Source organism: Pteronotus mesoamericanus, unplaced genomic scaffold, assembly GCF_021234165.1.
Source record: "Pteronotus mesoamericanus isolate MK-2021 breed Mesoamerican mustached bat unplaced genomic scaffold, CSHL_Meso_final contig_317, whole genome shotgun sequence".
Classification (NCBI taxonomy): Eukaryota; Metazoa; Chordata; class Mammalia; order Chiroptera; family Mormoopidae; genus Pteronotus; species Pteronotus mesoamericanus.
Window position 1 is genome coordinate 77,621 of NW_026555133.1, and position 23,253 is coordinate 100,873.

A 23,253-nucleotide genomic window follows, 5' to 3' on the forward strand; every position below is an offset into this window, starting at 1 on the left:
TTCATTAAGGCTCACCATGTACCACCGCTGTGCTGTGCCAGGCACCAGGGGTCTAACGGCAGAGAAGCAGGTGCGGCCCCTGCCATTCCAGTAGAGTCAAACAATGAGTGGCAAATAACCATTAAATTCTCAGAATGTAAATAATGAAGCGAAGGGGTGCCGTGATAGAAAACCTGGGGAGATCAGCTTTGGACAGCCGAGTCATGGGAGGTGGCTCTAGTGGGGACAGGAAGCAGACAGGAGGAGGAGAAGCCCTGGCCTCTGTAAGTTTTCCAGGCAGCAGCCCCATCTGGGAGAGAATTTATCAAATGATAGAAATTGCTAGAAAGCCAGTGTGACTAATTGTAGATGACCAAAGGGAACGATGGTGTGGTGTGGGGCAAAAGCAGAAGCAGGGAGGCCATTGACCATTGGCCATTGCGGTGGCCCAGGGCCAGGGGACTGTGGCTGGCTCGGGAGTCGGGAGTGGGCGGTGTGAGATGGAGAAGTGAGGCAGGATCATGGTCTCTGTTTTGAAGATAAAACCATAGGATGTGATGATGGATTTCCATGTATTTTATTATTGATCTGACCAGATTTTTCCAAACAGTTACTCACCATCAATCCACCAAAGGCTTGTACAACAGTTATATACATGCAAAGAAAAGTTGATAAAATTTTGGTCTCCTGAATATTTATATTTTTACCTCTCCTTTAATAAGCTGACTGTGTATACATAAGGCACAAATAAAAAATTAAGTACATCTTGGGATCATTGTGCTAGTTTAGCCACTATTGGATATTGAATTGTCTTTTTTAAATTGGACCCCTTTAAAATTATAAGTCTATTTTTATAGAATCGGAAGTGTTACTGGTATAAGCAGTTTTGTCTGGAACTGCAACTGCCACGATAAGAAATGGCTTTAATGTGTATTGATTTGTAAACCACTTGAGAAATCATGGAAAGTAGCTGCATAAAAGGGCAGAGTTCACAGGGAAGGAAACAGAAATGTCCATAACTAACAGTTACATTTTTAAATAGTCAGTTGCCTTTCTATATATAAACAATCAGAAGATAAAAACAAAAGAACAGGACACTATTTCCAACTACAGCAAAAACAGATGAAATACATAAGAATAAATTTAAGAAGAAATGGGCAAGATTTAGTTGACAATTTTACAATGCTACTGTGAAATATAAAAGACTTGAACAATTGATAAAACATACGTTGTTCTTGGATAGGAAAATATAGTACTATAAATGTATAAATATTCAAGAAGATATTAAAAGAACTGTGCATTCATGCTAACCGTGCAAGGTCGTTTAAAAGCCTAAATGCCCACCATTAGGAGATTGGTTCAATTATTTATGAGATACCCATAATAAAGTAGAGCACTAAGCACCCATTATAAAGAATGGAGTAGCTTAATTTACTGATATGAAATACTCCAAATACATTGTTAAGATAAAACATAAGACAGCACACATTTATAAGTGCATAGAATATTTCTGGAAGGATCACAAGAAACAAGTGATAGTACTTGACTCTAGGGAGATGAAGTAGGGAATCAGAGCGAGATTTAGTGCGATTCTATGGACAGTTTTAATTTTATACCATGCATGACCAATTTAAAATTTGATTATTTTAAAATATAGTTGGTAGCTTTAATATGGAAGAAAAATAGAAATTTATTAAAAAAAATAATACCACACATAGCAGTAAGGCTAAACAGAAAAGGCGGAGCAAAACCATTTACATAAACTTGAATAAGCACAGTTGAGCAGTCTGCAGATATTTATGTGGTTCACTAGAAATACAGTGTTGGAGCAAGCAGTCACTGCCGCTGCCTTACGAGCATGACCTCATTCCAAAATAGTGAGTGTAACACCTCCGGGGGGTGGAAGACTGCAGTGCCTTTTCAGAGTATAAATTATTCCTTGGAGATTGATTACACCTGCCCTAATTGAAGATCCCTTTTTATAATGAAAGACGTTATTTATGGGCACATACTGCTTGTGTGAATAGCGTGAAGGCAGGAAAAAAGGCTGAGTACTTCTAATATAAAAGGTGATTGTTTTAAGAGTATTATACCTATTAATTCATCTGTTTGTCCATTCATTCCATCAACAGCACAAGAGAAAAACGGGCACAGTTCACAGGGAAGGAAACAGAAATATCTGTAACTTATGAAAAGATGCTCAAGTTCACTTCATGAGAGCAATGCACTGTCCCCTTTGATACAGGCAAAGATCAAACACTTGGGGGTGCATGTGAGGGAGAGATTGAGAGAGATCCCTTCAGTTCAGTCACTGTCATTAGATAGAAGCAATAATGTAGTTGGTACCTAATTAATTTTTAACAAAGTTTTTGAAAACTAGGTGACTATTGATGTTCTTCCTTCCCTTCCCCATGTTTGGAAAATCATCCTTTCAACATTTCTAGCTGAACTCCTTTGAACAACTATGTATCAACTACACCAATGAGAAGCTGCAGCAGCTGTTCAACCACACCATGTTCATCCTGGAGCAAGAGGAGTACCAGCGGGAAGGCATCGAATGGAACTTCATCGATTTCGGACTGGATCTGCAGCCCTGCATTGACTTGATAGAGAGACCTGTAAGAGTGTTTACTTGCTGTTTGGCTTTCCGTTGATATGGAGGCCCTGCCTTGAGGTTTTTCCTGGCGTAATCTGAGACAAATTAACCCTGTCTAATCAGTGCTAAATTAATTTTCTAATCTAAATTTTCTAGGAAGGTGATACTTTGATAAAATGCCTACTGAAAAAGCAAGTAACATGCCAATAAGACCCTTCTTTGGCTCTCTTTTCTTACAGCCTTTTTCCCTTGCTTGTATGTGTGAATACATTGGCTACTGTTCTTGGTTCTTCACAGGCTGCAGACACCACCGTGGGGGTGGCAGCCATGTTCCCCCTCAACCCTCGGCACCTGTCAGAGGGCGCAGGGCTCCACCTGACGCACTTCCTAGGAAACTTAGGGAGACTTCACTTAGCCAACACTAAGCAAGGCATGTAAATCCACTTTTGAGATGACGAAAGCTTATCTTTATAAGTACAAAGATATTTCTATTTTGGCAGATTTTTTTAATTCAAAAATTTTTTTTAATGTCGAAGCAAATGTGTTTTTATAGCATCAGAGATTATTTTCTTTTGGTTCAATGTCATGTAGAAACACATGAAACATGTATAACTCATTCACCTATGAAACTATGACCTCAAGCAAATATTGATGATTTGGCTTTGTTTACCCTGGTAGCAGGTAGCTACCAAAATATAGGAAAACTAAAACATAATTAAGTGCTGATACCAGTAGTTGACATAAAGTTCTAATGCTAGTTCAGTAGGTGTGTTCTCACCACGAAGGATCTCCTGCCAGCTGCCCGAGGCTTTGAGGCGTTCTTTTTTTGTGCTCTCTGGCCTCTGCCACCTGTGCTGTCCGTGTTTGAGGGGGTCGGAGGGCTAATGCCGCAGTCCGGGGGTTACAGTACCTGCAGTCAGAAGCAGAGAGGAGAAAGCCTGGCGGACCTTCGCCCTGTTAGAAGTGTGCTGAGAGTGCATGAGGAATTTGGGGGTAAAGGAATTCACAGAATTTTTGTTTGGCTCATACATGGTAGATCCTTTTACCTTTCCAGGCGCTCTAGCTGCTTGTTTCGAGCAGAACTCGCAGGCGGCCGGTGGTTGGGAGGGACCTGCTCCTGGGTGCCTGGCTGCGGTATTTAGAAGTAACAGTGCAGACATAGTAGTAACTTCCAGGGAACGCCCACGTGTACACAAACACGTGACTGTACTTCCTTGCTGCTCTGTGGTCCAAAAAGTTGTTTGGGAATTTATATAAATAAAGGAATAGAGTATTTCATATTAGTATTATTAATGACCATATGATTTATTTGAATGTATTTATTTAATACTGGAAGTTCTGTGTTTTACAAAAGCATTAGCTATGTATCTGCACTTATAATTTAGGATGGAAAAGAATCCATAAGAGCTGCTAAATCCATCTCTTTGCAAGAATGATTGTACCAAAACTCTTCCAAATAGAAATTTATCAACCCTATTTTTAAAAATATTTTAGAGGGTTTTAAAATCTGATGGTTATGTGACCTTTAAATGAATCTTAGGAATATACATTAAAAAAAATTTTTTTTTTTTACTTCTCACCTGAGGATATGTTTTTTAAATTGATTTTAGGAAGAGAGGAAGGGGACAGGAAGAACATCAATGTGAGAAACACTGATCAGTTATCTCCTGTACACACCCCAACGGGGAATTGCACCTAGATATGTGTCCTGACTGGGAATCAAACCCGCAACCTTTTGGTGTACAGGATGATGCTCTAATCAACTGAGCCACTGGCCAGGGCAGGAATATACATTCTTAGTATTACTCCGCTGCATTTCTTTTGCTTTATCCTCTAAGACAAAATACTTTATATATCTTTTTTCCTCACTCTCACATGATGCTTTTATTGTAAAAGTGAGAATGATAGTGGAAAGTAAACATTCAACCTTAGTGATTAACTCTCAGGAAAAAATAGATGAGGCAGAAAGGGTCTGATGGTCACATTTTTAATTGTTTTGTTGGATTTCAGTTGTTTTGTTGGGTATTGTTGGGTTAGGATAAGATCAAGGCAGCAAAATTTTATTAAACCCTCAATCACAACCTGGAAATAAAAAGATCGGTGCGGGGGACCCTAGGGGGCTGTGGAGAGTAGACAGCATGGCCCTGGTCCTAAGGGGCCTGATCTTGAAGGCAGAGAACAGAACAAAACGTGGCAGTTAGTTTATTGGGTACATGGTTCCTGGTCTTAGTCGTGCTCTGAATTTGGTGATGGTAAAGTAAAGGCCACACTTGGCTGCTGGTGTCACAGGAGGTTTCATAATGTAGGTGCCATGAAGGCAGTAGGAGAACATTCCAGAGCTGCATCCAGAAATTAGCAGGTGAGCAATGTAGCGATAGGGGTATTTTAGGAAAATTACTCAGTCAGCGTGTTCACAAAGTATTGGAATGGGGAGGATGCGCCAGCTACGTCTAGACATTGAAGGGCAATGAGCAGAATACCGTACTTCCTTATTTCCGCTCACTCCTTTCCTGCTCCCGTCCTCCACCCTCTCTCCCTCCTTCTCTCCCTCCCTCTGCCTCTGGTACTGGCGCTTCTAGGCTTTTCCCCAAAAAACTTTAGAATGTACCCTTTTATTTCCTCTTTGAGTAGTCCTGATGTATAGGAGAGCCAGCTCAGCGGGGTGGAGTGGCAGGGGCGGGGAATTCCAGATTTAATGCTGACTCGCTCGAGGTAGTTGGTTTCTTTTTTTATTTTTTTTTTAAGTATGTTTTACTGATTGTACTATTACAGTTGTCCCATTTTTTTCTCCTCTTTATTCCCCTCCGCCCCACACATGCCCCTCTCACTGGCATCTCCACTCCCCTTAGTTCAGATCCGTCGGTCGTACATATAAGTTCTTTGGCTTCTCCATTTCCTATACTATTCTTAACCTCCCCCTGTCTATTTTGCACCTACCATTTATGCTGCTTATTCCCTGTACTTTTTTGACCCTTCTCCCCTCACCTCCTCCCCGCTGACAACCTTCCATGTGATCTCCATTTCTGTGATTCTGTTCCTGTTCTGGTTGTTTGCTTACTTTGTTTTTGTTTTTAGGTTCAGTTGTTGATAGTTGTGAATTTGTTGTCATTTTACTGTTCATAGTTTTTTGTCTTCTTTTTCTTAGGTAAGTCCCTTTAACAATAATGGCTTGATGATGATGAACTCCTTTAACTTTACTTTATCTGGGAAGCACTTTATCTGCCCTTCCATTCTAAGTGATAGCTTTGCTGGATAGGGTGATGTCGGATGTAAGTCCTTGGTTTCATGACTTCGAATACTTCTTGGCACCCCTTCTTGCCTGCAAGGTTTCTTTTGAGAAATCAGCTGATAGTCTTATGGGAACTCCTTTGTAGGTAACTGTCTCCTTTTCTCTTGCTGCTTTTAAGATTCTCTCCTTATCTATAATCTTCAGTAATGTGGTTATGATGTGCCTTGGTGTGTGCCTCCCTGGGTCCAACCTCTTTGGGACTCTCTGAGCTTCCTGGACTTCCTGGAAGTCTTATTTCCTTTGCCAGATTGGAGAAGTTCTCCTTCATTATTTGTTCAAATAAGTTTTCAATTTCTTGTTCTTCCTCTTCGCCTTCTGGCACCCCTATGATTCGGATGTTGAAATGTTAAAGTTTAGTACTACAGGTTCCTAAGCCTCTCCTCATTTTTTTGAATTCTTGTTTCTTCATTCTCTTCCGGTTGAATGTTTATTTCTCCCTTCTGCTTCGAATCGTTGATTTGAGTTCCAGTTCCCTTCCCTTCACTGTGGCTCCCTGTGTATTTTGGTTTATTTCACTTTATATAGCCTTCACTCTTTCCTCTATTTTGTGTTCAATCATTTCTTTTTTTAAATGTATTTTTCTTTTTTTCTTTAAATTTTATTTTTCAATTACAGTTTACATTCAATATTATTTTGTATTAGTTTCAGGTATACAGCATAGTGGTTTGACAGTCATATACTTTACAAAGGTTTCCTGATATTGCTAATACCCACCTGACATCATACATAGTTTTTACAATATTATTAACTATATTGTCTATGCTGTACTCTATATCCCCGTGACTATTTTGATTAATATATTATTATTGTTTTAAATGTATAAATCATGTTTATTCTATTACAGTTGTCTCAGTTTTTTCCCCCTTTACCCACCTCCACCCATCCCACCCCCACCCCCACCCCCCGCTCCCACAGTCAATTCCCACTCCGTTGTCCATGTCCATGGGTCATTCATACATGTTCTTTGTCTAGTCCCTTCCCCTTCTTTCCACCATTGTCCTCCTTCCCCATCCCCTCTGGTCACTTTCAGTCTGCTCCATGTTTCCATGCCTGTATTTTATTTTGTTTGTTAGTTTATTTTGTTGAATAGATTCCACTTATAGGTGAGATCATATGGTATTTGTCTTTCACCAACTGGCTTATTTCACTTAGCTTAATGTTCTCCAGTTCCATCCATGTTGTCTCAAAAGGTAGGAGTTCCATCTATCTCTTTCTTTCTTTCTATCTTTCTTAAATGCAGATTGATTTTATTTATTTTTTTAATGTCAAAGTTAATTATGAAATACTAAAAAATTTAAAACCATTATAAAGTCTCAGCAATTAAACCAACATGACACCAGCACAGAAATAATCAAGTAAATCAATGAAATAAAATGAGCATTCTAGAGACAAACATATGTATCTAACAGTGTAATATATGATTAAGTTGATATTTCAAATCAATGGGGGAAATAAGGTTTATTCAACAAATAAGGTGCATGGACCACTATTATTTGAAATAAAACAAATATAGAGCCCTATTTCACACATTATACAAGAAATATTCAGGTGAGTTAAAAACCAATATGTAAAATCTTAGGAGAAAACACAAACTAATATTTTTCTTACCCTGAAGTATTCAAACCCAGAAGCTATAAGGTAAAATATTGACAATATGACTATATTAAACATTTAAGACTGTACAGTAATATACATGTAAAAAAAAGTTAAAGGACAAGCAATAGAATAGGAAAGTATTTGCCACACATCTAAAAAAGGGTTAATGGTTTGTTTTTTGGTGGGTGTTTTTTTGTTTTGTTTTGTTTTGTTTTTAGGGAAAAATTCTACAAACATTTAATCAAAAAAAGGATAAAGAATACCAAAAAGTCATTTAAAGCTTTTTAGAAATAATAGAAATAGGCAAGAAATATACAAAAACAGGTTTAGTTTCAACAAATACTAAAGTAACAAAATAACACATCATTGTCACAATAAGGTTAATACATATTTAAAAATATTGGTAATATCAAGTACTGGCAACTGTGAAAGGAACTGGGTATTCATAGACTCTTTTTCTTCATCTTAAAGCAGTCCCTTTAGCATATTTTACAGTGCTGGTTTGATGGAGGTGTAGTCTTTTAGCCTTCTTTTGTCAGGGAAACTCCTTATTTCACCTTCCATTTTAATTGAGAGCCTTGTTAGGTAGAGCAGTCTTGGTTTCAGTCTTTGCTTTTCATGACTTGGAATATTTCTTGCCATTCCCTTCTGGCTTATAGTGTTTCTGTTAAGAAGTCAGCTGCTAGCTGTATCGAGGCTCCCTTATATGTTACTATCTCTTTCTCCTTTGCTTCCTTTAGGATTGTCTGTCTTTGATATATGCCATTTTAATGGTGATGTACCTTGGAGTGGGCCTCATTGAATGGGACCCTCTGTGCTTCCTGGACTTGTGTGACTTTTTCTCTCCTCTGATTATGGAAGTTTTCCATCATTACTTTTTCAAACAGGTTCTCTATCCCTTCCTCCTCCTCTTCTTTTTCTGGTATCCCTATTATACGGATATTATTATGTTTCATGTTTTCCTGCATTTCCCTCAACGCCTCTTCATTCTTTTTGAGTCTTTTTTCATTTTCTTGCTCTTTCTGGGAACTTTTTTCTACCTTATCTTCCAGCTCAGTGATTCAGTCCTCGGCTTCATCTAGCCTGCTTTGATTCCTTCTCCTGTGTTCTTCAATTCAGAAATTGTATTCCTCATTTCTTCTTGTCTCTTATTGATAGTTTCTATGTCCTTTTTCATGCTGATATAGTTTGCAGTAAGTTCCTCGTAGTTTCCCTGTAGTTTTTTGTAATTCTCTCTGAGCTCATTGAGCTTCCTTAGAACTGTTGTTTTGAACTCTATCTGATAGTTTACTTGCCTCTATTTGATTTAGTACTCTTTCTGGGGATTCCTCCTTTCCCTTCAAGTGGTGGGTATTTGTCTTCCCATTATTTGTGAGACTCATCTTCTTTGCTTCTGCTTCTTAAGTTGATCTGTCTTGATTTCCTGACTTTGTGGTGTGAACTTCTGTGGTAGGAGGCCACTGTTTTTACTTTCTGAATCTACCTCTAATGATGTCAGATGTTGTCCCTGTCTAACCTTAGGCAGTGTGTTTGAGAATTCCAGGAACCTACTGTTTGTGGCTGTGTCATTCAGCTGTTAATCCAGTCACTCTGCACTCAGCAGGCCGCCTCAGACAGCTCAGGGTGGGGCGGAGTCCCTTCTGGGGGCGGGGTTATTGGGTCCTCTCATGCTGCTGCCATATGGGGGAGGAGTCAGCACTGGGATCCTGCCATCTACTCTCCATTCTCGCCCCAAACCTCTGTCCCCAGTCTCTCCTCAAGTGTCTCCAGACCTCTCTGTGCTCCCTTTAGCCAGTAATCTGCTCTCTGTGGCTGCCACTCTGCATTCAGCAGACAGCACAGGGTGAGGTGGAATCCCACCTGGGGGTGGAGCTATCGGGTCCTTTGACGCTGCTGCCGCTCAGGGGGAGTGGTCTCTGCCTGAGCAAGATGGCTGCTACTGCATGGGGGATGAGTCAGCACCGAGATCCTGCTGGCTACTCTCTCAGTTCTCTCCCCAAAGCCTCCTTCCCCAGTCTCTCCTCAGGTGTCTCTAGCCCACTGGGCCCCCGCCTTGGCCAGAGACCAGTGTAAGTGGCTGCAAATAACAATTTATGCATTGGCTCTTTAAACGGCTCTTTGTGTCTCTGGCAGAGAGCAACCATGCCACTTTTCACAGCTGTCTGTTTTCTGTGTACTCTTTGGGCTCTGGTGCTGTAGGCTGGCCATCCCCGCTTTTGGTTTAGACCCCGCTCTTTTCAGGGGGGTCCCACTGGCTGTTTCAATATCCTTCTGGCACTGCCACCTGTGAGTACCCCGCCCGCCTTCTCAAGTCTCTACCGCACTCCTTACCAGTTAGATAGCACTAAACTGGATCCTTCTGTCTCCAAGGTTACAAGGCTCCTCTCTTGCTATTGTTCAATTGTTTGTTCCAAGTGATTTCTCCACAATTTAGTTGTAATTCCAGATTGGTCCTGGGAGGAGGTCAGTGTGACTTCCACTCACTCCTCCGCCATCTGGATTCTCAATCATTTCTGTTAGCATCCTGATTACCAGTGTTTTAAATGGCATCTGACAGGTTGGCTGTCTCTGCGTCACTTAGTTGTATTTTTTCTGGAGCTTTGATTTGTTCTTTCATTTAGGCCATATTTCTTTGTCTCAGCACACGTGTTATGTTGTAAGGGGCGGAGCCTTAGGTATTCCCCTGGATGGGGCGACTCACGTCTCTGGGTTGTGACACTGTAGGGGCAAAGGGTCAGAAAGGGATCAGTGCTGCTTGCTCAGTTCTCTCTGGCTTTCAGTCACTTCCCTCACTACCCACATGCAAATTGAGCCTTTCTGGTGCTGATTCCCAGGTGAGTGTTTTTGTGTACGTTCTAGGACCCTGTATGTTTCTCCAGTGAACTCTCCTGTGAGGCTGGGAGTTACTCCTGCCACCGCAACCCTCACAGGTTTTACAGCCAGAGATTTTAAGGCTTTCTTTTCCCGCGCTGGAACCCTGGGTTGTGTGGTATCTCGCTCTGCAGCTGTACCTCCTGGTTTATCTGCATGCAAATGTGGGACTGGCCTGTCTCCCAACTGCCGTCTCTCCTGCCTGGTCCTCCAGCGACCGCCTTGCCCCTCATCCTCTCTGCCCCAGCTGCCCATCTCTGCCCCTTCTACATGTCTGGATGACTGTTTCTTCTTTAGCTGCTTGTATGTCAGACTTCCATACAGTTTGATTTTCTGGCAGTTCTGGTTGTTTTTTGTTTTTGATTTTGTGTTGTCCTTTTGGTTGTGCAAGGAGGCAAAGTCTATTTACCTACGCCTCCATCTTGGCTGGAAGAGTCAAGTCAGTTGTTCTTTAGGATTACCTTATTCTACTTATCCATAGAAACAAAGAGTTCATAATAGTAGCATATTTAACTATAGCTTATAGAATGATAAGGGATAATGATTCTATTGATGCTTCTTTGAAAATGGAGAGTGAGGATATATTCCAGAAGGAGACTAAATACCCAGAAAGCTATTTTCCCATCTTAACCTCTTCTCCCCAAACCCAGCCCCTGCCCAGCGTGGGGAGGGGTGGCAGTGGGGGAGCCTCTAAGCTCAGAAAGCTGCTTACGAAAGCACCTCTGCCCCCAGACAGAAAATAGTTTCTCATACTTACAGCTTTTTTAGAAACCCCCAGTTAAAAGAAGTGTTACCAGTGAACTTGACATTGAAGGATGAAGCAGGAAAAATAAAAACGAGACGCAATAATTGATATTCATAATTATGCTGTCACTGAGTCATTTAGAGAAGACTGAATTATATTTGGGATCCTATTTCAGAAGTTAGAAGTATTTTTATTAAAAGGGAATTGAAAATGTAAAAATTGTGGTAAAAAATGGACATTTCACTTATCTTAATATGGTACTTCATTTCTCAAAGTTGTCAGATGAATGGGACATGTCAAGTTATCTCTCACTCTGAACCTTTGTTTTTCTAGGGTTTCCTAATCCTGTTGCCTTTGATTATAGTCTTCTTCTCACTGCTCTGAAGGCCTGCGGTTTCTTTTGGGAGGGGAGCCATGAATGAGACAGCCGTGGAGCGAGGGCCTCGGTGCCGGGGCTCAGTGCAGAGCGGTTCTCTCAGCTCCCGCCTGCTGCGTTTGGTTCCACCTCCACCTTCCTCTGACCGCATTACTACATTATTCCATTTATATTTAGCTGTAACCTCTTGTTACTATTTAATACAGTATTTGTACAGAGCCTTCTCTTCACGAGTAAATATAAAGGCTTTGTGAGTTGAAGAAAGCTGATCCTAGAGATTTATTTTTAAAAAAACTGATATGCCCTAGATATGTCTTATATCACAAATTTTCTTTCTTTCTTTTTTTTTTTGTTTGCAGTATTTGCAGTATGGCAATGAATAATGATCCAGAAACACTACAAAATAAACCACTATTGAAGTATTCTATTTAGCTTGCAAGTGTATCCCACCTTCCTCCAAAAAAGAAGTCATTGCATTGATTTGAGCTCTCAGAGTATGGCAGGCTCTAGGCACATACCCTAGAATTCACTCTTTTAAAGTGTATAATTCAGTGGTTTTTAGTATATTCAGAGTTGTGCAGCCATTACCACTGTGTGATCGCACATTTCCATCGTCCCGGAAAGAAACTTTGTCCCTGTTCGCAGACCCTCCCTGCAGCCCCTGGCCACACCCATCTGCTTCCTGTCTCTGGGTCTCTTGGAGGGAGCTAGTTCCGTGAAATAAAAGTCCCTCAAATGTTTGTTAAAACGAATATATAAAGTAATTGATAGATCATTTCATCACCTTCGATATACTCTACTTATTAATAATTTAAAATATTTCACCAAGTGTGAAGCAGTACATTTTATTTAATCGTTACTTAACCAGAAACTTCAGTTGATTAGGATATGAAGTACGTGAAGCATTCCACCTAGTGGAGGTTTTTGAATAATTTATCCATCCAGTCATTGAGTAGAAATTTCAGTTTCATCTCTTCACATCCTAGGTCCTTTTTGGTGTCTTTTATTTGCTGTGTTTTGGAGACCATCTACTTGGAATTAATTTACCTACAATGTACACGTATACCTTTATGGATAAGTTGCCCATCTGCCAGCACCTTTAGCAGTTTCCAACCTCTGCGTTTGGGCTGTAGACATGGTTTGGACATTACTGTCTATCCTAGCAATTCATTTTTCATAGATCTTCGTAAAACTCTGTTTTTCTAAGTTAAACTGACAGACCTAACGGGTATTTAAAGTGACATGCAAACCTTGTCAGCTCTTGTTGCCTCTCATTATCAGGCTAACCCTCCCGGCGTACTTGCCCTTTTGGATGAAGAATGCTGGTTTCCTAAAGCCACTGACAAAACCTTCGTTGAAAAACTGGTTCAAGAGCAAGGTTCCCACTCCAAGTTTCAGAAACCTCGGCAGCTGAAAGACAAAGCTGACTTCTGCATCATACATTATGCAGGGAAGGTAAGAGTGAAATAACTTGATTAAAAGTACTGAGTTTGCAGTTCTGCTACATTTGATAAAGTTTATATGTGCTACTAAACATTTATAAATCCTTAAAAATCATATATATTACAAATGCATTGCTTTTGAGACAACCCATTTTTTAGATTGCCCTGCAAACATGTGTGGGGAAGGCTTTAAATGTTTCTTGGTTTTTTGTTCGTTTGCTTTATCCATCTCCCCACGACTGGCTCTGGTACGGGCCAGGTGGACTACAAAGCCGATGAGTGGCTGATGAAGAACATGGACCCTCTGAACGACAACGTGGCCACGCTCCTGCACCAGTCATCGGACAGATTTGTTGCAGAGCTCTGGAAGGACGGTAAGAATGTGCTTATGTTTGTGATTAAGCTTGTCCAGAATCGTTTACAATTAAGGACTATATGTGGTTCTCTTACATATATATGTGCCTATATATCAATATTTTACTTTAAAACTACTTCCCTAGAGCAGGGCTGCCATTGTATCGGAATTAACCCACTTTAAGAATACGTGGGTCACAAGGCATCTGCCTTCTTGGTCAGATGCTCTGGGAGTGTAGAAACATTCTAGGCTCAGATACATAAAGACTGCACATATGCCTCAGGCCACCCTGGTCCCAGTGAGGTTATAACCCAAGGGTACTGAGACACAAAGCCTGAGAAGCCCTGTGCACTTCCCCTGTGGCACACAGGTCAGCTGAGCTGTGCCCTTAGCCACTGCCAGCCTTACACACACACACACACACACACACACACACACACACACGAGTGTACTCAAGATACCCTGCATATAGATCAGTTTCTAGTTCTTTGTTTACACGAACCTCTGGTGAAGATTTTGGCAATTTTGTTTTGGTCAGAGACTAGAAAGCTTTACTTGTACCAGAGAAACAGAACATCTCTGTGTGTGTGTATGTATGCCTAGTGGGATCCAGTCCCTTTCTGAGCTGAGCTCTCACTACTACATTTCCTCCTGATTGTATCCCACCTCTTTGCTTGGCCTCGGGCTATGCAGGACCTTAGCCCCAGATCTGCCCCTTGCAAGGCCTTGACCCCGCAGCTGGGCCTGTTCAGTAACCTGGCTCCCTGGCTCCCTGGCTCACTTCTATGGTTTCTGTAGCAAGCCCAGAGCTTATAACCTAGCTGTCTTCTCAGAGGGAGAGAGAAAAAAATACAGAAAACAGAAAGGAAGGGTTTGGGCAACTGGGCCAGAAGGAAAGAGATAAAAAGAGAAGAATGAACACAGAGAAATTAAGTAGAAGGAAAGATAACCATATCAAAGATATCCAGTCAAGAACAATCTTGTACATCCGCCCAAGTCCATGTGAGGAGACCGCAGGGTGGGGGGCACTGCACATGTGAGTGTATGTGTCCTGGGAGGAGACTGTAAAAGGAGGGACTTGGGACACACGTTAGGTTTCCCACAAGTGAAACGGAAGCTTTCTATCTTTATACCTTTGGATGAAAGTCTTTGAACGATGCTGAGCGTCAGTCATTGTATTTGTAATGACCCGGTCGGTCAGGGGCGCTGCCTGAGAAGGAGAGAAGCAGCAACCGCATGTGGCACTTGCAGTGCCTTCATAGTTGAGGGACTCCTGGCCCTGTCGCTATGAAGTGTTAGAATGGAATGTGAGAGACTGGAACTAGAGCAGAAAAATGACCCTGAGCTCCAACTGTCATTTGTCATAGGGTGCCCACAGTGCTAGAAAAAACAGCGCTGGTGAGATGGAAGTGCGCGTGGGAAGTGTCACGAAAAGAAGAGAAAGGAATAATGCTGCCAGTCACGGATACTTGCACTTTTTAGGGGTTAGTCGTGTTATGACTGGATTGGGCACGATGTGGGGTAGAGCCCCCATGGTTCCCCTCCTCCTGGTGCTCCTCTGAGGTCTCAGCTCACAGGAAGGGGAGCGGGACGTGTAGACAGGTGTGAGTACCAAGGATGACAATAATTTGTTAAATAAATAAGGGAAACTGACATTTTCTGAATACTTAGCGCAGTTTTTCAGCACTAATTTATGAGTGTTCATGTCCTGATCATGCCTTAAACATTGAACACTGAGCAGGTTCACATGAGCTGGCTCCTCTAGGGGTGGGAGCATTTTTGGGAGTGACGCTGGCGTTGGCAGAAGAAAGGGGTGAGCGATTCCAGTGCGGGGCTGGGAGCCCACAGCCCAGGGTACGGGTTCCCTTCGGGCGTCAGAGCAGGGCTGGGCAACGGTGTGCGCGCAGGAAAGGAGGCCGGTGACAGGTTGAGGCCAGGCCGTGGAGAAGCTTGATTGCCAGTCTCAATGGACTTGACTTTATGGAATAGAAACTTCAGTTAGTTTGTGAGCCAGAGTCGGTGCAACAGTGTGAACTTGAAGAAGTGAAACCGGCGGTGTTTGGCTGGCTGGGTTGGTGTGAAAGAACCTCAAGGTGAGCATGGAAGGAATGAACAGGGAAAGAGGAACAGAGGGCACCGGCATTTTCACTCATGAAGCCTCAAAAATTGGTTTTTCTCTTCACTTTGAAGGAGAAAAGATGCAGCAGGTATTTGGGAAATTAAAGATAGTAATAGAAGAAATTAGGTCCTGAGTTTACATACTGGTTCTGATATTGTGAACCATTATGACTCTTATTTTTACATTTCTTAACCCAAAATGATATGTGGAAACACCTGTGGAGCACCTGAGCCATTCTCATATGCTGCGTGTATAACCGTGTGCACCCTGCTTACAATCTGTGAGCTGTGTTGTACCTGGGAAGGAAGAAAGACATGGCCCTGCCCTTTCTAAGAGCTTGTAATCCATCGATAGTTGGGAACTCCGGACGCAAACAGATGCAGTCACGGAGCTAAGCGAGCCTCTCTCTTGGCTCCCAGCTCCTGTGCCGTCCTCCTCCTGCTCTCCCGTGACTCCAGGTCCCGACGTCCCCAGGTGTGGGAGAGCCATTGGCAGCACTGGGGCAGGGCTTTCAAGAAAGTGAGGTGTGGCCAGCACGGATCTCCGGAGGCAGGGTCGGCGCCCTGTCGCAGGCGCTGTGTGCACGGGCAGGACTGGGTCTGGAGAGTACTCCCCCGCCTTTTTGTGCTCTCCATAGCTGTGGAGAAGCTGCTGCTTTGGTTCTAGAAACAGTGAGTGGAAACACTTCGCAGCCTCACTGAGTTCCTTCAGTCCTGGCCTGAGCCCTGTCCGTCTGTGCTACTCCACAGCTCGGACCCCAGACTTCACCACCCTGTTGTCACCCTTGCCTTTTTGCAGCTAGGTGCGTGGCAGCATGTGCGGCCACTTTTGTCAAAATAGGCTGATAGAAATCTTACCTACCCCCAGTTAGATTTGGCTGTGCTAGTGTCTGCTCTGGAATATTCTCTCACGTCTGCTCCCCTGATAATACTACTGTTTGTAGGAATTCCTGTTGCTCATCAGCTTAGGTGGACAGCGATTCGGCGTTATCTGAGTGACAGGATCTCAGAGGTCACTCCCTGCTGGGGGAGGGGCAGGCGGAGCAGCAGGAGTGTGTGTGTCCAGTTCCGAGGACCATGTGTTTCATACACAAGCTTGAGGGGGGTGCTAAGGTAGAGAACCATCGCCGCTCACCCTGCATGTGGAGGTCACTTGGGGTAAGGGTAGCTTTTTCTACTTTTATAACCACATAAATGCAAAAGCAGAAAATAACAAGTGGACTATAAGTGTATATGTTGTAGGAGTGTAGTGGCCTGTGAAGGTGCCACACCTTGAATATAAAACATTATGTGATGAAATAACTTCGTGTTAGGGTTTTACAGAGTTTTCTCAAGGCCAAACCAGAAGAAATAAAATTGTTTGGTGGCAGCCCTGCCCTAGAGATTCATAGTGCCGTGCTTTTTACTAAAAGATGTTTTGGGATCTCTCTGCTCCACAGGACTTCTTGCCACTTCCTGGAGCTTATATACAGAAAAAAACCTAAAGGTTGCATTTTTTAATGTAAATGTGCCTCTTTAGACGTTTATAGGAGGAATGGTATGATCAAGTATCATCCTCCTTATGATTTAAAGTTATTTAACATTTTGCTACAACAGAACTTGAATTTTGTTTTCCTTAATGGTAGTTACCTATCTGTCAGTAATTTGTATTTGAAGTAAATTATATTTCCAAAATCTGTATTGGAAGTAAAATTACACAGCAGTATAAATTTTGACAGTAAAGTCTACTAATATATATATTTACCAGAGTGCTCTAATTTACTGCAGCCTTGTTCTAATTTGCTAATTGCAAGATCATTTTATGAAGGACAACTCAAGTCGTACCTTGTAACACTTAAAATTTCATCCTGCACTTACATTGGGGTAATCATTTAACATTGTTGTGATAAAATGCTCACACCTGGAGTTGGAAATACGCGTTTTTGATTCAGAGTAAGTTAAAAAACTTTGTCCAAATGTGCAAATTTTCTAAATAATAATGTTTGCATGGGATCTTCCCTGGCTTGGCTACTTTTGTAGCCTGATTTCAAAGTTTACTTGTGATGTCGAATGTCTTTCACACTAACTGAAGTGTTTGTGTATTTGCTCTTCTGTCCTCCTGTTTTTGCTGTTTCTCTGCTTTAGAGATTCAGAATATTCAGAGAGCTTCTTTCTATGACAGTGTTTCTGGTCTTCATGAGCCACCAGGTGAATGTATGAAGCCTGTAGGTCTTCCAAAGCAGAAGGCTTTCAAGCCCACAGGAAGAACTTGCAGGGGGGCCGGCAGGGGGGCCTGGGAGGGCAGGGTAGACTGGGGGTGGGGCTGGTTTCTGGGTTTCTGTTTTCGTTTTGCTCATAGACCTGCATGAACCTTTCATTTCACGCTCAGTTTTATTCTACTTCAAGGCAACTGTTTGAGTGCATAAACAATCCGATTGCTACCGCCTACACATTGCTTCTTATTTTACGCATAGCCTTACAGCACTGCATATTAAAAGGTATGTCACTACCTTTTCCAGTAGTGCCATTTTGATACACAGTCCTCTGAGGGAATTGTTAGGAACTGACCTACTAAATAATATTGTCTTTGTCTTTGAGTTACCTTTAAATTTTAAACTCTAGGAAATTCCAAAAAGGAGTTTTTTGTTTAAGTCATTAACATTTTGTGAACAAATAAGTGCACACTTATCTCCCATGTGTTGGTCTCATCATTGTACCTTTTGTTTGGGGTTTATGTGCATATCTAGCTACTTGGCTTTTTCTTTTGAACTGGAGATAATGAAATTCTACAGGGCTTGATATTTGTAAGGCGAGCCCGAGATAGAGCGGACTGGTGGTAGAATTTGTACATCGAATGTGAAATTGAGCTCCACATATGTGGGCCTTGTGGTCTGAGTCCTCAGCCCTGTTATAAATGCAGACTAACCATGGCTAGTGGTCCCCCCAAAAAACCCAATGTAAAATGAGTCTCACTCAGCCTTCCTGTTATTTAGTGACCTTACCATGTAGGGAAATTCAAAAATACAGTCCAATTCTTAGTAAATTTCCCTTTACAATTTTTGGACCATCGTAATGCTGAGATCTATATCGAACTCAAAAAAAGTTTTTAAAAAAATATGTTGGAGGAATGTGTCCATTTTCATCCAAGTCAAGATTCCTGCCATCAATTCTCATTCACATACTATGAAAGTAGATTGCAAGCATCGGGGTGTGGAGTGGGGAGAGAGAGTGTGCCAGAGAGCATGCTGTGAGCTGGAATGACTATTGCACAGGGGAACCCCAGAGGAAGACGTCTTCACACTCAGCCCCCTCGGGCCTTGGGGAGCGCTGGCAAAGCTGAGTTAGTCAGGAGAGGGAGAGAGCTAGGAGTTGGTTTTAAGCTTATGGTCTGCCTGTGACTTGTGCTTTGTTAAAAGGCTAGTGCTTCATCTGTTGGACTTTCTCCCAAAGCAGGGTGCCCTCTTTAAACTAATTCCCTTTACCTCTTTTGGATTTCTCATTTTCCAAGGCGATTCCAGGCTGTGAGCTCTTTGAGAGCCGGGGCAGCGCTGTGTTTGCTCACCGTCATTTCCTCAGCACCTGGCACGAAGTAGGCACCATACAGAAGTCACCGAGTGAGAGAGTTGATGCAGCGGCTTTGCCTTACATGCCCACTGTGGCCCTTCCCTCTCCTACGGTGTAGATGCTCTTTCGTGTAGGTCATGACCTCTAGAGTGTGTGGACCAGGTGTTTTCTGTGCCATCAGGATCAAGGACGGGGCCACTCTTAGACGGCGTCATTCTGGCAAGGACCTCACCATAGTTTCACCTTGTCACTGAAAACGCGGCCAGTGCTCTCTCTCGGTGAGCTGTCCTTTGGTTGGGTTCCTCAGTGGAGCTAAGCATCACGGGTCTCGGCCGCTCTTCCCCTTCGAGGGCCTTCCGTCCCCCTGTGGCTCAGTGCAGTCTCTCGAGTGTGAGATGTTTCTACAGCAGACATCTTCCTCCTCAGTGTGTGCTCGTGGGTTCAAACCCAGGGTGGGAGCTTTGACATGAAAGTGCGGCCTTCACATTTTCAGTGCTGTCTCAGAAGACAGTGGTAGGGAGATAGCATTATGAAGAACATGAAGGCTTTTGAGGATCAAGACAAGAGACTGGGATAAAGAGAGGTTTCCAAAAGCATCAAAAGAACTGAATTCCTGGAAGCAAAATATGGAGGTCATACAAGTTTGTGTCACAAACCAAAGGACTGTTTTCTTCCAAATATAAGTCTAGACATCTCAGATAACTAGTAATGGAAGATTCAGGCACAATGAAGCAGTGAAGGGGGGTCGTAACCTCAAAGTTACAGGCGGTGTTTAGATTCACAGGGTCTGATCCAGACTGTGGGGGAGGAAGAGCTGTGGCCAGTCTGCTCTGACGTGAGTGTGTGCCCGCAGCCTCTCATGGAGAAGCGCCCGCTCAGGTTCCCTGAGCCGGCACGAATGCTGGTGGCCACTGACATCTGAAAGATACAACCAGGGAAAATGTGAGAAGTACTTGTAGTAACTGTTGCTACTGAGGCCCCTCGCCCCCTTTCAGCCTTTCATGGAAGCCCTGCCTGAAATGCGGTCACAGCCGTTCAGTTGAAACTGAGCGTCACCCGAGGAGAGGCTGGCGCTGCTGGGGGTGGGGCTGGCTGCCGCAGGCTCTCCTGCGTCTTCGTCTTCTAGCGCCCGCTGAGCTCTTCGCCACCTCCTCGTTGTTATTCAGGGAAGACTTTACCTTAGCCATGCTTCAGACAACGAAATTCCGAAACTTTGAATGAGTCTTTTTTTTTTTTTTTGTCCTTGTACATCCTTCAAGGAAGTTCTACTTAGGTTGAAGTAGCATAACTGATAAAATGGTAATCATTTAATCTTGTAGATTATTGTATCAGTTGGTCATGAATCTATTTTTAGTGCCATTTTAGGATGTGTGGTTTAGGTCTGACACAGTCTACGTGCTTATGAGTTCAGCTGTCATCTTCAGTGGATGAAGGCCTTTTCGTTGCTGTTGCAGTATCCTCTGTTCCTCCCTGTTTTGAGTCTTAATAGGAGTTGGGAGCTCCCGGAGAAGCAGCTTTCGGGTACTGCAGCTTGAGTTCCTGAGGTCAAGTGGGGACAGTGACACTTAGTTCTCAGGGTTCTTCTGAGGCAATGTGAGCCTGCACCTGGCACACGGGAGGTGCTCAGATACATGACGTCTGGCATTGCCCTTGTGCGGCTGCTCCGCAGCTGTTGCAGTTGCCGGTGCACCCTTGTTGCTGTTGTTACTGAAAAACAAAATCAAGTAATGTCTATTTCCTTGGCTATTATTTCATGCAAGTCCACTGTTATTCATAGGGCCCCAGGCCGAGCTGCTCAGCAGTCACGCCGCGCTGCCCAGTGCCGGCAAGAATTCAGTACACGGGACCTGCCAAGGGGAGCGAGCACACGCAGAGGCGGGTGAATGGGGCTTCCTGTTTGCCTGGCAGCTCTGGCCGCTGCAGGGGATGGGAAAGCACAGATGAGGGAGCTGAAGGAGACAAATTCAAGTTCAACTTACACTAGTGCTTGGGAGCAGGAATTTACTGTCAACCCCTGGACTTCCTGCAGTTTTTCTAAAAGTTTCCAAATATTGTAGAACAATTAACAGCCATTGTAAATTTGGTATTACTGTGCAGCAGGGACATTGTGGAGATACTCTATTTGATGTTAAGATTGTTTCTGGGAATTGATAGCAGTTAAATATTTGTTTCAAATTTGTTTTTTAACTGTTAGTTACATTTTAGTGTATGTGAGAGTAGGATTGTCTTCATTTGTTTAAATGAGTACTGAGAACATGCTGTGTGCCCAGAGCAGAGCCAGGTGCCAGAGGCCTTTGGAAGGAACATCTGATGGGGTTTTTATTTATCATCATCTGGCTATTAATTAAAATAAGTTTAAGTTTTTCTCCCCTTTTGTGGTTTTCAGCTCTATTAACTGCAGTGAGTTTTTTAGAGCTGGCTTAAACACTTTAAAACTCAGAGGCACTAGTGTTTTGGTCCATGTTCCAGTTTGGAGAACATGGAAATCTCAGGCACCTCTTGTCTCCTGAGACCATGGGCCAGTGAGCATTTGGCACTAGATGGTGTCATTCTTTATTAGAAAAAAAAACTGTTAATAATGACAGTTTTATGAGATAGATGATTAGAAATTGCATTTTTCTTCTTAAACTAATATGCCATCACAGATTGCAGGTCTGTGGAACTCATCTAATTTCTCACTGTCCAAGTAAGTTTTTATAGATTAATAAATTGTTTGTGTAAAATACTTGGAAATCTTTTCAGGCTACTGGGCAACCAAGTAAAGAATTACAGGGCCCAGCCGCAGCCATAACCAGGCTGTCCTGGACCCTCGGATGGAAGAGTTTGCAGGGGGAGGACAAACAGAGCTGCTCTCGGCCCGGAAACCGCGGGCTCGAAGACGCTCGGAGGTTTTAGTAGCTGCACTGGGTCGGAGGGGGAGCTGTGCTGCTCCTTACAAGGAGCCGCTAGAATCTCGCCTTTGCATGTCCTGCCTTTCTCTGATTCCTGCTTGGACCATTTTTAACAAGAAAATGTTTTTGTAAAATAGAGTTATAGTCTTGATTTGTTTTTTTAAAGTAAAATCACATATTTCTGGTGTGACCCAAGTCAGTTAATGTAGTTCCCAAAGTATCTCTCTTTTACCCACAAGATACTTAGGCCCCTTGGTGGAAGCTAACCCCGAGTTTAAATTTTTGAATTAAAAAAAAAAATGTCCAAAGCATGCTGCATGTTGAGCTTTGGATTACCTTTATTAAAAATAAATTTGAAAATCAGGTGCATTGTGATTCTATTTTCTGGCTATTAATGTAAAAAGCAGTTGCTGCTGGGGCCTGCTTTGTCAGACCGCTGTCCTGTTGTGGGGAGAGCAGGCCAGGGAACTGCAGACCAGCGTGCGGAGTCCCCACGCAGTAAGCACGGTGCCTTCTTTTCTGTTTTGGGGGTAATTTTATGTTCATTCAACAGATACTAAATAGCTCGATTACGTAGCTGCCACGTGCCAGGCCCCATGTTCAGGCGGACATTGGGTGGTCGGGGGAGGCAGGAAAAGTGGTCTGAGCCGGTACCGGGTCAGGGGGGTGTGGAGACACCAGGGAGGGGCTCCCGGGCCCTGTATTAGACGCTGGACAAACGTCCCCAGGGAACCTCAGTACAGCGAGAAGACACAGAATAGAGTGAAGTGGTCCCAGGGATCTGCAGGGGGGAGTCACCTGTTTAGTCCGGAGGCAGTGGAAACGGAAGCCTAAGAAGAGGTAGTTGGGTAAAGAATGGAGATTTTAAAGGCACCGAGCGTTTGCCAGAATGGCCGGAAGGAGGGGCCTGCATTCCTGGCAGAAGGGAAAGGATGGCGGCCTCAGGGCCTTGCTGTGGCATGTGTGGGGAAATGGCGAGGGCAACGCCTTGATGGAGCACCGGAGTGCCTTGCAGCCCCCCGCCCCGCCCCCTGTTACAAGGTGGGCCACAGTAGCTCCACTTCACAGAGGAAGACGCTGAGGCTGGGAGCAGTCGGGTAACGTGACTCCAGAGCACACAGCTCGTGAGTGGTGGGTGTTTCTGACTCGCTGAGCTGAGTTCTTCATCGCTGGGCTCAGGTGTTTGGACCATGTCCTGTAAGCTGTAGGAGAAAAGGAGGGACTTAAGTATAGGAATAAATAGTGCGTTCAGTGTTGTCTTTTAGAACTACTTGTTCTCCTTACACTGAGTCAGAGGCATGAATGCAGAGAGCATTGTGGCGGCGGGGGAGAGGGAGAACGGGGAGCGTGAGGCCGCGCAGGGACCGGTTAGGAGGCTGTTGCAGAGCCCAGGGGAGAAGTTAGAGCCCAGGCTAGGGCAGCGAGAGCAGGGGGTAGATGGATGACACTCAG

At 43.4% G+C, this 23,253-nt stretch overlaps 1 protein-coding gene across 2 annotated transcripts in view; it reads left to right on the forward strand.

Moving 5' to 3' along the window:
• MYH10 (myosin heavy chain 10) overlaps positions 1 to 23,253 on the forward strand; it is a 141,450-nt gene that overhangs the window by 77,517 nt on the left and 40,680 nt on the right. The window contains exons 13-16 of one of the 2 annotated variants that reach the window (XM_054575679.1): positions 2,424 to 2,597; positions 12,734 to 12,907; positions 13,154 to 13,268; positions 17,492 to 17,554. In XM_054575679.1, coding sequence (XP_054431654.1) covers positions 2,424 to 2,597; positions 12,734 to 12,907; positions 13,154 to 13,268; positions 17,492 to 17,554 — 526 coding nt within the window. The remainder of the gene's footprint in view (positions 1 to 2,423; positions 2,598 to 12,733; positions 12,908 to 13,153; positions 13,269 to 17,491; positions 17,555 to 23,253) is intronic. The other variant, XM_054575680.1, reaches the window with a different exon arrangement.